This window comes from Hydra vulgaris, chromosome 14, assembly GCF_038396675.1.
Source record: "Hydra vulgaris chromosome 14, alternate assembly HydraT2T_AEP".
NCBI classification, from domain to species: Eukaryota; Metazoa; Cnidaria; class Hydrozoa; order Anthoathecata; family Hydridae; genus Hydra; species Hydra vulgaris.
The window spans coordinates 17,422,760-17,437,869 of NC_088933.1; the positions used below are offsets into that span (position 1 = coordinate 17,422,760).

A 15,110-nucleotide genomic window follows, 5' to 3' on the forward strand; every position below is an offset into this window, starting at 1 on the left:
TATAACAATTTTTTTGATTTAAATTTAGCATTTAAGTTAATTTTTTTGTATATAAATTATTTTTGTATAAAAAATGTCTATGCTATTTTTTTAATAATAAAATTATTAGTTATATAACAAAGATCTCTGGTCACCAAAATAGCGTTATTTATATTTTTTGTGATTCTTTTTTTTTTTTTTAATGTCATGTGGGAAAATTGCAGCAACAACTTTTATTGCGTTATAACTTTGTTTAAAATAAAATTCTCTGTTTAATTAAAAGTAAAACTAGTTTATAATGTTTTATATTTAATTTTGAACTTTTGCTACATATAATATTTATTACGAGAGTATGCTAGTTATGGCTAGTCAAAATACACGTGTTGCTAAAAAGCGTAAATGGATAGGAAAAGAAGAAAAGACTAACAATGACGACGAGATTGTGGTATCTGGAAATGAAATGAATCTGTTTTCAACACTAAAAACTCTTATATGGCCTGCTATTAGTGAAAAGAAAAAAAGAATAGACGAAAATGGAAATGACGAGCAAATTGTATGTATGTCATCATATGAAAATAAATCTTATGATGCTAATAATCAATCTATAAATACTAATACCTTTCAGAATGATAATAAAATTTTTAAACCTGATTGTGATAAAAATAAAGAAAAGTATGTACATAAAGGAATCATTGTTACTACAGAATGTAACAATTATATTAGTGATGAAAGTGAACATGAATCCATTAGTGATGAATTTGATTATGAAAATTATGAAAATGATAAGTTAAAAACAACTAACCAAACAATATTAGGATCTATTTTTTCTCCAGTTCTCTCTTTCTTTAATAAACCATGTAGCAAAACAGTTTATAATTCACATGATTCAACTGTTTCACAAAATCTTGATGGAAATAACTTTTCATACACTGAAATTAAACCTTTTCATTCAATTTTACAGCAAGAAGAAAAAACAGATGAATTTGATCCTTTTTATTTTATAAAACATATCCCACCCCCTCCATCAGAAGCCTATTTGCGGAAAACTGTACTTCCGTTACCAACACGAAGAACTCCCCAAATGACTTTAGTTTTAGATTTAGATGAAACCCTTGTTCATTGTAGTCTTAGTAAACTTGAAGCATACAACATGACGTTTAATGTAGTTTTTGATAATGTGACTTACCAACTTTTTGTGAAATTACGACCTCATTTACTTGAATTTCTGGAAAGAGTGTCAAAGTTATATGAAGTTATTTTATTTACTGCTTCTCGTCGGGTTTATGCAGACAAACTTTTAAACATTATTGATCCACGTAGGCAGTTTTTTCGCCATCGTTTATTCAGAGAACATTGTTTGCATGTTCAGGGAAATTATATCAAAGATCTAAATATTCTAGGTAACTCCCATTTTTAGATTATAGTTGTTTTTTTTTAATTTAATAAATATAAATATTAGTTTTTATTGCTAATATGATTTAGTAAATACAAAGTATCTTTTTTAGCTCATTATTTGAACATGTACAATCAACAATTGACATATAGAAAAAGTTTTATATAAGTTGAAGTATATTCAACTGATAAATAAAGAAAAGCATAAATAGATGTATATATATCAAGTGACAAATTTTGGCAAAATTCAACAAAATTCGAATAGTTATATTTATATAACAGTTATATATATATATATATATATATATATATATATATATATATATATATATATATATATATATATATATATATATATATACATATATATATATACATATATATACATATACATATATATATATATATATATATATATATATATATATATATATATATATATATATATATATATATACATATGTATATGTATTTATAAATGTATATGTATATATATATATATATATATATATATATATATATATATATATATATATATATATACATTTATAAATACATATACATATGTATATATATATATATATATATATATATATATATATATATATATATGTATATATATGTATATAAATATGTATATATATACATATATATACATATACATATATATATATATATATGTATATATATATATATATATATATATATATATATATATATATATACATACATATGTATATGTATTTATAAATGTATATGTATATATATATATATATATATATATATATATATATATATATATATATATATACAGTCTTCTCTGCTTGACGAGTGCTTTCACGCTCTTGCAGTTTTGCGCACGCCCACATGCCTGCCAATACTGCGGCTGGCGCTTTGCAACAAATTTGGCTAAATTGCAACAATCATTTTTCTAATTCTTTTTCATCTTGTCTTTTTTCTAATAATTTTTTTTATTAAGCGCTTGCCAAAAAAATTTCAAGCATTTTTTTAAATTGCAACAAATCGTTTTTCTAATTTTTTTTTTATCTCATCTTTTTTCTAATAATTTTTTCAAATCAAATTCTAATTAAATGTGCGCTGGTTGTGAATTTCAAATGGAGAAGACTGTATACATGTGTATATTAAGCCTTCTCAGGAGACAGGTGTGGTTGTACGCATCTCCTGAGAAGGCAACCCTCGGAATTAGGGTCGGCATTCGGCAATGCCGACCTTACTGCCGACCTGAAAGTGTTTAAGGTCGGCAAAAAATTGCCGACCTCGTTTCTATGTTTTACGGTTAGACCTTTGTATCAAATAATTTTTGCCGACCTGATGCCGACCTCTAAAAGATTGAGGTCGGCAAATTATTGCCGACCTCAATTTTCCTAATTCCGAGGGTTGGAAGGCATAGGCAACTTTGTCACAGTTCTTTGCAAGTTTTGAAAATCTGAGTGTTTAAAAAATACAAAACTAAACTAAACTAAATAAAAATCTTAACAAATGATAAAATAAATAAAAGAATAAAAAATAAACCACAAAAGTCTTTATTTTGAAAGGTCAGCCACAAATTACATCATGCGATAGGGAGGGGGTTAGAGATTTTGTGATGATTTGTTATAGGCGGGATAGGGTATTCAGTTTTGTGACACAACAATTTTTTTTGGAGTTTCAAATCTAGAAAATCTTTTCTATTGATTAAAAGAGTGCCTAGCCTAACACACTCAACTGCGGCTATTTCAATTTAATATAAATTGGAATTGACTTTTTTAATTGATTTAAATTTTAGTCAATTAATGTATGTCTGCAGTTTTAAGAGTCAATGATATAACTAATATATCATCAATGAAAAAATAATTGATAATAATATATTTGTTAATTAAAAATGCATATAATACTTATTTAACAACAATAATAATGCACATTAGTACAATCTATTATAATGTTAATATAACTTGCACAGTGACACTAACGAAGTTAATGAAATAATATATTTATTAAAAATTACATACCTTTTGGAGGGTGTTTATGTGTTTAGTCACTGATAATTTATACAACTTTATATTGAATTTTAGGAGTGCAAAAAAGAGTATATGTACACCCTACTTCCCCATCCCTATTTAAGTCAGTCAACGTATGTAACTACACTGCGACTACAACCATATCAGTCAACTTATCTATGCATTAAATATTATTTTTGTGTGAAACTTTAAAAAACAAATATAGTTATAATTAAACAACAATAATAGTTAATTAACTATTTATAAAACATATAATACAATTTTTAAATAAAACATCAAAATCCAAAATTTTGTTATAAGAAGAGTCATACCCTCAACCCTTGCATACAGCAAAAAGGTGTTTTACTTCATAGAATTTAGAAAAGATCGAAGTTTCATTGTTATTTAATCCAAGCTTAATTACTTTGAAACTTAATTAACTAAAAATTAGAAACTTTGATATTTTCTAATGTCTACTAAGAAAATTATTTGTTAAAAAAACAAATATTTTTGGTATGCCTAGAATAAAGAACGAAGAAAATAAAAGTTTTGTTGAAACATTAGAAATTATCATTAAAACATAGTTTTAATTTTTCAATAAAGCCCGCAAAAGACTATCTGGGCAGGTGGCGTGCATAACCCGCCAAGTCTATTTTAGGTCGGCTGTTCATAAGAGAATTATAAGAAGAAATGATAGAGAAACAGATTGCATAACTGCAATTTCACTACTCTGCTACACTTTTTTTTTTGTGAGATTGATTAAAATTTTTTTGAGAGATCAAAAGAATTTATCAAGTTGTGAAAACATTACTTGAAAATATGAGTTAAGGGAGAATCTCAAACATAGAAGCCCTTAGGTTAATGAGGGGCAAGTTTCCCACAAATGAAAATATCCACAATATACTCTCAAGAGACTCTGGAAAATTATTCTAAAGTTAGGCATATTTACCTTATCAGCAGGTAAGAGTATCATTGGGATGAAATGTCTAGAATTGAAAGAATCTGGATCAGTCAATGGTGATGTCAAATCAAAATGGCTGGCAGGAATAAGCTAAATATATGCTACTGGCAGGAGACTTGCTAGGAAGGTAGCAGCGTTAAGATTATTGTTTTTGATGGTTGTTGGTATGTATTCTTCTGTGTTAGATGTGAAGGAGTGTCAAATGTTGGTATTTTAATTGCAGAAAAATATATAAATCATGTATTTAAGATCAGACTGAGAATGATAGTATTATGATTGGCTGAATGATAGTATTAAGATATTGAACATTAGTGCATGTATTGTTTTAGAGTAATACAACGTAAAGCTTTTATTCTAAAAATAAAATTTATAAAAAGTTCAATCAGGTTAGCGGATTTAGATGGAAAATGTTGTCTAAAAATTAAAGAGCTAGGTGCTTGACTTATTTTGATAATTTTCTGAATGAAGAGTTTAAATAAAATAAAGGTTTAACAAATAAAGAAAGTTTAAGTGAAATCAGTTACTCATTGGACTCAGTAGGGCAAGGCTCCTGGTTTTTTCTGTTATGCTAGCTGAGGTGTTGAAGGTTTCAGCAGGTGTTGGAGTCAGTTGCAATGCTGTTGTGCATAAAACTAAAATCTAAAATAATTGCTAGAAAAGTTTGATGGTCGAGATTTATAATGGAAACAGAATGCACTGGAATGTTGTCCTATTGAGGAATAAATTTTGACCAAGTAATAGAGGTTTAAGTAATAAAATGTAGTGTTTTAATCAATCATAGTTTCATAGCTAGGAAACCAACAGATGCAAAAACCAACAGATGATGATATTTCCATGTACAAAGTAAATTAAATTATTTTGAGTGAATAATTTTTCTGAAAATATTGACTGGCATCCATTTTTTATTTTCAAAAATAAAGATTTTGTTCAGCCCATAAATCTTTGACTTGCCTATGCAATAATGCAAAGACCTTATTTGGTACAAAAAGTTTCTAATAATTTGTTACAGAAGTTATTGTGAGCATAAATCATAAAAGGGTCTCTGAGTAGGAGAAATTCAATTTAATAAACCTCTTGAAGAGGTTTTTTATCTTATTTTGTGAAAAACCTTCTGACCAATTAATCTGGAACACAACATAATACATCTTATTATTTGGCAAACTGCATATTTTAAAAGCAACTATAATGCTGCCTCTTGAACTGGCGTTTGATAATATGTTGCATTTTGTGAACCTTTTATGAAAAAACAGCACAGTATTTGTTAAATAATATTCATAAGAGGTTCACAAAATGTAACATGTAGAAATTGCAATTAAAGAGTAGGTTTTAAAATTAAGCATACAAATAATTAAATTCCTCAGTTAACTTAGCTTTTTTTTACTAAAGTGACTTATAGATATTTGTCAAATAAAAATCCAGTTTCATAAAGATGTTTGTAAAGAAAATTAAACAGAATCAAGTTGTACTTATTTTGTACATTAGTACATTACATCTTTTGTTTTAAATGTTTGATAACATGTTTTAAATTTTTAACATTTAACAATCACTAATTTTTTTAATAGTTTATAAGATATATAAATTAAAAGCATACTGTCATGTGCATGCTTGGAAAGAAAAAAAATTAGTTTCGTTTTATTTACAATTGCAAGATAATTGATGGCTCAGGGGGAAAAAAATTTCAAAGTTAAATTCAAATTTACCCCTAGTGTTTACTTTTTTAGAGCTTTGATGTTTCTTAATAAAAAATTAGCAAATAAGAAACAGCATAAAATATTTACAAATATGTCTATTATTATTTTTTATTATAAAAATGTTTTATGACAGCCTCATTGATAAAATTAATAATATTAATAAAATATTAATAATATAATAATATTAATAAAATTGATAATATTAATAAAAAAGCTAAATGACTTAAATTTAGCATGTTTTTTTAGGGCGTGACTTAGAGCGTACCATGATTGTTGATAACTCTCCCCAAGCCTTTGCATATCAAATGGCAAACGGTATTCCAATTGAATCCTGGTTTATGGATGAAAATGATTGTGAGCTATTGGAGTTGTTACCTTTTCTTGAGAAGCTAGCAGAAGTAAATGAAGATGTAAGACCACACATTAGAGATAGGTATCGTCTACACGAGCTTCTACCTCCTTGATATTTCAATAGTTTTTTGTTATTAATAAAAACTATTGCAAAATTGATATCAGTTATTTTTTTTAAATTTGTATATACATTATTTTACTATTTTGCGTTAAAACTGATTGTATTAATATGTGCTAAGTTTATAAAATTAGGAAAATGGGAAGCGATATTTTTTTCTTTTTTATCATTTACTATATTTTTTGCTACGCATTTTTTGTGTGCTTGTTGCAAGGTGTTAGATTTTTTTGCGTTTATTGTAAACATCTGCAGATGACCATTCTTTAATGTTGTAAATATTCTTATATTTTTATTTGATGATATTTTTTTAGTTTGAGTTGGTAAAGTGGATACTTTAGAAAGGAAACTTTTAAAGTAACATGTGTGTATATATATATATATATATATATATATATATATATATATATATATATATATATATATATATATATATGTTTGTAATGTATGTATGTATGTATCTGTGTATGTATGTAAATAGTTAGTTCATTGCTAATCACATTTTTGTTTTGTTTTAAAAATGCTTTAAAAAAGGATTTTTTTTATTTCTGTTACCTTTTGAGAAAGCAGTTTTTTTTCTATAAATGCTGCTTTTAATATTAAATTCTTTAACCCATTTCAATGTTTTAAGTTTTTGTTATTGTACTTTAGAGTTATGTTTTATTATAACGTGTAAATAAAGAGTTTTAATTGCTTACATTAGTTTTGAGTGCATCGTTGATTAATGGTACATCGTTGTTCGTTTGTTCTATGTAGTAAGGCGTTTTAGTTTGCTTTTTTTAATCCGCTTTTTTTGCGACTACTAATGTAAGAAAAAAAAACTGCTTAAGAATCAAAATGGTCCCCAAAATATTTAGTAATAATATAACACAAGTTAATGTCAATACCAAAAGCAGTTTCTAAAAGAAATTATCCCTAATATTTAATAATACTTCATATTTTTTAATCTTTTATTTTATCTATACTTATTTTTCTGTGGTTATTTAAAATATTTACCCTTATTTAAAATCATGAATCATCTCTAAAAATAAAGTAGCAGGATCTCCATTAAAGGGAAAATGCCGCCGCAGAAGCTCAATGTGCATGGATAGCTAATTTTTAAGCAAAATTAGCTAATTTAATATTAAGGATTGTCCATAATTTACGCTACGCTAAATTTGACTAATAGACTAATCAAAAAGCTCATAAGTTTTTTCTCGCAGTCAAATGGAAAATTAAACTAGCGCTTTAATTTCAATGAAACTGCCGCGTAAAAGGGCAAATGATTTCCTACTTCTATTTTTAAAATAAAGGCCGTTTTCCACAAGACGAAATATTCGCGTAAAGCGAATTTTTTCGTCGATAAGCATGCGCAAATTAAACATTTCTGGCAATTATGCTAATACAACGTTTCGCGAAGAAACGTTGTATTGCCAGAAATGTTACAGCGAAGAAAAAAGTCGGATTCATTTCGACTTTTTGCGAATCGCCATAAGCGAAAACCAATCAAGTTTTGAATCACGTGGTGTCAATAGTAAAAAAAAAAAAGTGAAAGCACGATGTTTTTAAAGTGGCAAAAAACAAAATTCTCAACCTGGCGTATTTACTGATTTTATATGAACTTACTCTGAAAATTAGCAAGCATTAGTAAATTCATCGAATAAGGTGCAAGACTTAAATCAAGAATTTACAAATGTAAACTGTACACTGTCAATTACGAAAGTTACACTTCATAAGAATGTTTATCTTCGAGTGGCCACATGAAGATAAACCTTTTTGTGAAAAACCCTACATAGAGCTGAGAACCCTACATACACCCGCTGTTCGTTCTTGCAGCAACAGTTTTTTTTAACAGAAATGTTCATATCAGAGTTTGGTATTTATTTTCTTATACTTTTTTTTTTATAAAAAAACCTTATAATTACTATTATATTACAAAATGATATCACATCTTACATACAAAGACAGAAATGTAAAAATTAATGTATGGAAAGTAATTTCCACATGCTTTAAAGTAGAAAGTATGCTAAAAAAGTAATAATTGCTTTTAGATAAACATACAGCGTAAACTTATCGCTGTTATTATTATTGTTGAAATCGAAAAAAAGTAGCGCAAAAGAAAGTAACCGTAAATCAAAACAGCGTTCCGTCGTAGCAAAAATATTCGCTTCGCGCGAATATTTCGTCTTGTGGAAAACGGCCTTGAATACTAGGCCGAGTCAATAAAAAAAAAGCAATTGCCTTTACTTCACGGCTGTTTCACTCAATATAAAAACGAGCGTGACGTCATATCGACAAAAAAAAAGTATTTCCGCATAAAAAGTATAAAAATTCACAAACTTTAAATTAATAGTAACTTTTTTATATAAATGCTTTCATCTTGCAATTAAAAAAATATAAAAGATCTATCTTTCCTTGTTAAATAAATATTTACATTAATTGGTATAAAAATAAATATTGCTAAAATATTTTTAATAATTTAGAACCACTTTTCTAATTTTCGCATATTTTCCGGAAAACATGAGTTGGGCCAACTAAGATTTCATAACACAGCTTTGTGCTTGATATTTGAAATTTGGAACACTTAACCCTAAATGTCCATTCTATCAGATTCCTGCGTCATCCTAGAGAATTTTTTACAAAAAACTGATTTAAGGTGGTAGACTGCTAAAAAAAAAATTTTAAAATCTGACATTATTCCAATTGATTTTCTCATTTTAAACACGATAAATAGGATTAAAAAAAAAAAAAAAATTTTTTTTTTTTTCCTCTTTCTAATTTTTGGGCAAATTTAAGTGTTTTTAGGCCTAAAAAGTGCAAAGTTCTTGGAAAAGATATCTCAAAAAGTAAAATATATCAAGTCTCAAAATTTTACAGTTGTGTACCTTTTAAGTAGATAAATGTCCTGAGATAAACAAAAAATTTGAATCTTTTTCAATTTCGATGCACCATAAGCTTTTTCTATGCGTCTAAATTTAGGCCAAATTCCTGACCCCAAAACAGCCCAAAAAATTTAATTTTAATTTTTATCCAAAATTTCTTTATCTCAGGACATAAAGCTCATAAAAATGAACATCTGTACAAAACTTCAAATCAATTGGACAAATACAGCTCCCGCAATCTTATCCAGAATATGAAAAACTTTACAACAGAGAAAAATGCAAATAAAACTTTATATTTTGAAAATACAAATATATTAACACTTGAAAACAGGTTAAACCCCCCCCCCCCCTTTTCATATAATGTTCCTTCTTCATCATTGTGCTTATCATCAAACCCCTTCCTTGTTGCTCTAAGCTTTTTTCTTTGTTTTTTAAACTTTTCAGATGATTTTATGTCCATAAGCTTTTCACGTAGCACATCACTATTTTGAAAACCGCTTTTAGTAAAATGTCCTGGTAAAATTCCTAAACTGTGAAGAACATCTATCATACCAGTTTTACCATCATTAAACTGTATGACAGCAGATGCAACACTAATTTCAAGTGTTGACCTACCCACGTACACATTTTTTGGGCATTTTGTCCAAATTACACTATTGAGCGATTCATTTGCATTCTGTGTTTCTCCATCAAGACATCTTTTTAATAACTTGTTTGCACCAAGATCTTTGTGTGAAAAAATAGGTTTTATAATTTCACAAACAGCTTCTGGAATGTTTATACTGTTTTTATAAGTCAAAGTTTGATTAATCTTGTCCCTTTGATATTTACACCACAAATCGCTAGTACGAGGACAATACTTATGGCGTTCTTCATCGCTGCTGCTTTCAGAACAGTGATGAATTAGTCCTGCTATGGATTTTTTGATGCCATACAAATTCCCTTTGTTTTGTCGTATACTCATTCCATAATAGTTTTGCAATGTATTAATGACTTTATCTGTCATCCTTCCTTTTCCAGTAAGTCTTTTACCATCTTTTAAAACTTTTCCCTTGTACAATACTTTAAGAGAGCGTAAACGAGACCCAACTCTTTTTTGAACATGACTGACACATTCACTTTTTTCAATTTTATACCCTGGGTAAACATTATTACTTTCTATATTTTGGTAAGACTTACTGTCACCATCACCACAGTATTTTGTATAACGCAGTTTGTTAAAAACAGTTGATCGTTTAAATATTTGCAATGCCCCAATAGCTTCCATTGCACCTGCACTACCTTTGTGATTAATTGGGCAAATATGTGATTCTACCCAGTCATTGTATCCCGGTATATCTTTGTTTCTCTGCCAATATTGGCAACTTTTACAATCCTTTATGAGAGTTTGAGTGTCAACACACTTCCCATTACTAATAGCTGTAACAACACCGTTCAGCGAGGAAAAACCGCGTCGCTGCCACGTTCCATCAACACTTACAGTAACATTTTTTATATCAGGGTCACCAATAGTAGACTCACTTGTACGTTGTGCTTGTGCAGCTGCTCGCTTCATTGAATCTTGGGCAACTTTGATATAAGACGAATGCAATTTGTAGACAATGTTATTGTATGTTTTTTTTTGCATTGGTGGTGGACTGTTTATTATGTTACAAAAACTTTCCATTGCAGCATAACCTTTTCCAATTTCTCTGAAAGCTACCCACATTCTGATATTAATGTCAAACGATTTCATGCCTTGTGTTTCATTATCACTGTTTTTTTCAATTTTTTTTGAGGTAAAAAACTCATTTTGCCATTGACATTTTTTTGCAGTGCAAGACAAAACAAGTTGATGTGAAAATCCTTTCTTTCTTGATAAATCATTATTCAATTTTATTAAAGATTGGTATTTTGGACAAGAACCAACAAGATTTAAAATTGAACTCAAGACATCAGAATTAAATATAATGTAACATTCAGGATTACTATGTTGACTAATACTTGGAGTATCAGAAGTAGGTAAATTTAACTTTTCAGCAGATGCTGATTTGCTTGAAGAAGTATTTGTTAGAGATGTATTATTTGATGTATTATTTGAACTTGAAGTAGTATATTCAGAAGTCAAGTGAATTTTATTCGCAAGTAATCTATAACATTTACGTTTTTTGCTTTTAGACTTATTTCTTCTTTCTGCAGAACCCATGTTGATAGTATGCACTTTTATCGAGTTAATATATAGTAATAAACCAATTCAACAACGTTGTTCTTTCACACCATGTCATTTAAACATAGAAAAACAAAAAACAAAGAAGTAGCTATTGGTTTGAGTGCTTAGATTTTGTAAAATTTAGTTAAAATTGCCTTATTTTGACGTTGCTATGAGCGTTGCTTGGGGAAGCAAAATCACCCTACTAAGTTTAAACTGTTTTTTTTAGGCCTTTTTATGTTTTTTTGTAAAATAATATGTATGTTTTTAAAAACAGCAATAGTTAAAGTTTTTAACTAATCAACTTTTGAAAAACTACTTTTTTCAATGTTTTTTAGCAGTCTACCACCTTAAAGCATTTATATTTTTTAATTGATCGTTTTTAAATGCAAAACGTAACTTTTTTGATGGATGACGTAAGTTAATGAAATTTCAACCTTTTATGCAAATGAAAATAAAAAAATTATTTTACGTGCCTTCAGCTATGTTATGAAATATGTTTTCAAAAATGTCATGTTTTACAACTAATCTTGTTAGTTTTAGGCGTGCATTTGTGTTGACGTTTTTTTGCGATGATCTAACCTTTATGCGTTACGTCCCAAACTATTTATTAACGAATATTCTCCAAACAACTGTTTCGGCGAGTCAATTTTTGAAGTATAAAAGTAAACAAAGTTACGCGGAATTTTTCTCTTTGGATTATCAAACTAATATCAGATAAGTTGTTAAATCCACTTTTATCTAGTGCATATATTTGTTAATTAATATTATTTTATTTGTTTTTATTATATTTATTAATAAGTCTTATTTTTATTTATTTATTAATATATTTATTTATTTATTAAATTTATTAATATTTTGATAACAATGTATTCAACTGAGAGGGAAATTCTAAAACAACATATTGGATGGAAAAATGGTTGGGAAGATAGGTGTAACTTTCCTTTTGTTAAGCGATTAATTAGGACAGATAAGATCAGTAACAATGTCATTTCCATTTTAATGACAGTCTTTAAAATAAGAGGTGATTTATTTAGTTTTATGAGTTTTCTTTTGCCAATTGATTTTGATATGCCTAGTAATGACGAGTTTGATAAAATGTGCCTAAAGTTAACACGCCAAAAAAAAAAATATAAAAAAAATTTTAAAGCTATAAAAAACGAAGAATTTTTTAAAATGCAACTGTCGCAAGCTCCACCCAAAAAAAAAAATCAGCAGATGCAAATGACTTTTTTACTTTAAATAACAGTCAGGAGCTACTGAATCAAATTGATCAATTAACTTCTGAAAATAAAACAAATATGGAGCAAATAGAAAAATTTAAAATGCAAGGTAGGTAGGTGCCCATTCTGTTCCTATCTTCAGAAGTTATTTATACCTATGCAATACCTTCGCTCAGGTGAAAGAACGGAATACTAGTCTTGCATCAAATGTATGTAAAAATCTAGCTTTTATATATTAACTTGTGATCAGAGCAACTGGTATGTTGGTTGGGTATGATCTTGTATGTTTGTGTGTTTAATTTAAAAAATGTATTGTCCTTCATTATATGTAACATTTTTTTATAGATATATTACATATCCATTCGATGTTTATCACCAGAAGTTAGTTCTACCTTTGCAGTACCTCTGCTCTACATACCTCCTCGCTGGTTAAAGAATGGAATATAAATCTCATATCAAGTTGATGTAAAAATTTAGTTCAATAAATTAAGAATTTGTAAACGTTATCAAAATTTTGAGTGGAGCAATTGTTTTTCTGGTTTAGCATGAGTATGAATCTGATATCAATTGGATGTACAAAGATAGTTTACTACTTAAAGAACCTATCAGTAAACCAACTGATTATAAAACAGTTTTTAATGGGAATAAAAACAAATTTTCAAAAGATTTCAATTAGCTATTTGTATATTCAAACACTTTATTTACTGAGAGAAGAGACTATAGATTCAAGTGCTATAAAATAATTCTACTACCAAAAGCGAGGTTAATTCAAAAACTTAAACTCAAATTTGGTCATGAATTATTTTATTAGACTTGGTGAGTGTTAATTTATTAACAACTTAACACCATATTATTAGAACTGTATGCACAGAAAAATTTATTTTGCAATGCAATGAATTTATTGGCTTAGGAAAATAAGTTTCTAAAACAAGAACTCCTAGGTTTAAAAATGTACTCTTTTAACAGCTAATCCCCCTTTTAACTACATTTTTCATAACTTTGCGAAAAGTGCGGTTTGCTTTCAGACCTCAATAATGTCTGTTTTAGCTATCCTTAAACAATAAAGTAAGGTTTTTGTAGTTGCAAATTTGTTATGCGTTTAATATGCACTAAATTTGAGCACTAGTGCAAAGTCTGCGAGTGAAGTTTTTAATTTATCTGAATTACAGAATACTTACAAATTTAATTAACATTGTATATATTTGAATTAAAATAATAACACTTAACACTTAGTAAACATTATATAGCGGAGTTTCAGTGGACCTATATAAGGATTTTGAGCGATCCACTGTAGTTTTGGTTATCGGTCACTTAGTGGATCATTAGTGGCAGCCGCCAAAAGTGGCTAGCCAATGACTAACCATTATTAACATGTAAGAAAGTTATTGGCTGGCCATCTATAGTGGTTGCCATGAATGATCCACTAAGTAACCGATAAGCAAAACTCCAATGAACCGCTCAAAAATGCCTCAATAGGACCACTGCAAATTCACTAAAACAATGTTTGCTGGGTAACATCTTAAATAAATTTATCAAGTTTTGATAACGATAAAATCAACAAGTGTTAAATCAGAAAGGGTTTTTCCCGCTACTACCATAATTTGTACAAATATGTAAAAACCTTTTTGACAAAGTAAAAACGATCAATTTTTTATTTATTATTGTGGTACATTTTTTATGGAATAAAGTAATTGTACCTAATTTTGATTTTTCTTCCTTATTTATTCTTTCTTAAAACAACAAAATTAAAAATAATTTAACAAAATATTTATTTATTTACTTTTAGCATTTTACATGTTTTGATTTGTACTTTTTTATTTGTATAGGATAGGGTAGGGCCTAGCTTTTTTTTAGCTATTTTATTTGTATAGTATTTCAAATAAAGTTTAATAGTAATTCAATAGTAATTAATAGTATTTCAAATAAACTTAATAGTATTTCAATGAATGCTTCAATAAATGCAACAGTACTATACATGTTCAAAGCACCAAATTAGAAATACAAAATAAATAATTTATTTTTATGTATCTGTACGCTATTTTCCATAAAATGTAAAGCGTACATGTGGTTCAATTTTTTTTTTTTTTTTTTGTTGCATTTTTTAGGTGCTCCCAGAAGTCCTTAAGGTCTTATCACGGAGCACCACGGGAGAGCATTTAACTAGAGGTTCACGCCTCCCTTCCTTACCAATGTCGCTTATTGGGCTAGAGCCGAGATCAAACCCGGGACTTCTGGGTTCTGAGCCAGAACTCTTACCACTGCGCCACGGCTGCTCAACTTTTCACAAGTTATTTTAAAGATAAATCTCATAATTCTCAAAATTCAAATTTGAAAATCGAATATAAAAATTAA

The 15,110-nt window shown here is 28.0% G+C and overlaps 1 protein-coding gene and 1 long non-coding RNA gene across 2 annotated transcripts; both read left to right on the forward strand.

Moving 5' to 3' along the window:
- The first annotated feature begins 180 nt into the window (after positions 1-180).
- LOC100205399 (CTD small phosphatase-like protein 2) lies at positions 181-6,530 on the forward strand. The gene is made up of 2 exons (XM_065818469.1): positions 181-1,379; positions 6,267-6,530. Exons 1-2 carry the CDS (start codon positions 332-334, stop codon positions 6,482-6,484), a joined length of 1,266 nt encoding a protein of 421 aa, XP_065674541.1. The 5' UTR covers positions 181-331; the 3' UTR covers positions 6,485-6,530.
- Positions 6,531-12,395: 5,865 nt separating this feature from the next.
- LOC136090587 (uncharacterized) lies at positions 12,396-13,424 on the forward strand. Its single transcript, XR_010643540.1, has 3 exons — positions 12,396-12,967; positions 13,104-13,217; positions 13,303-13,424. It is a non-coding gene; the product is annotated as an uncharacterized LOC136090587 (long non-coding RNA).
- Positions 13,425-15,110: the final 1,686 nt, after the last annotated feature.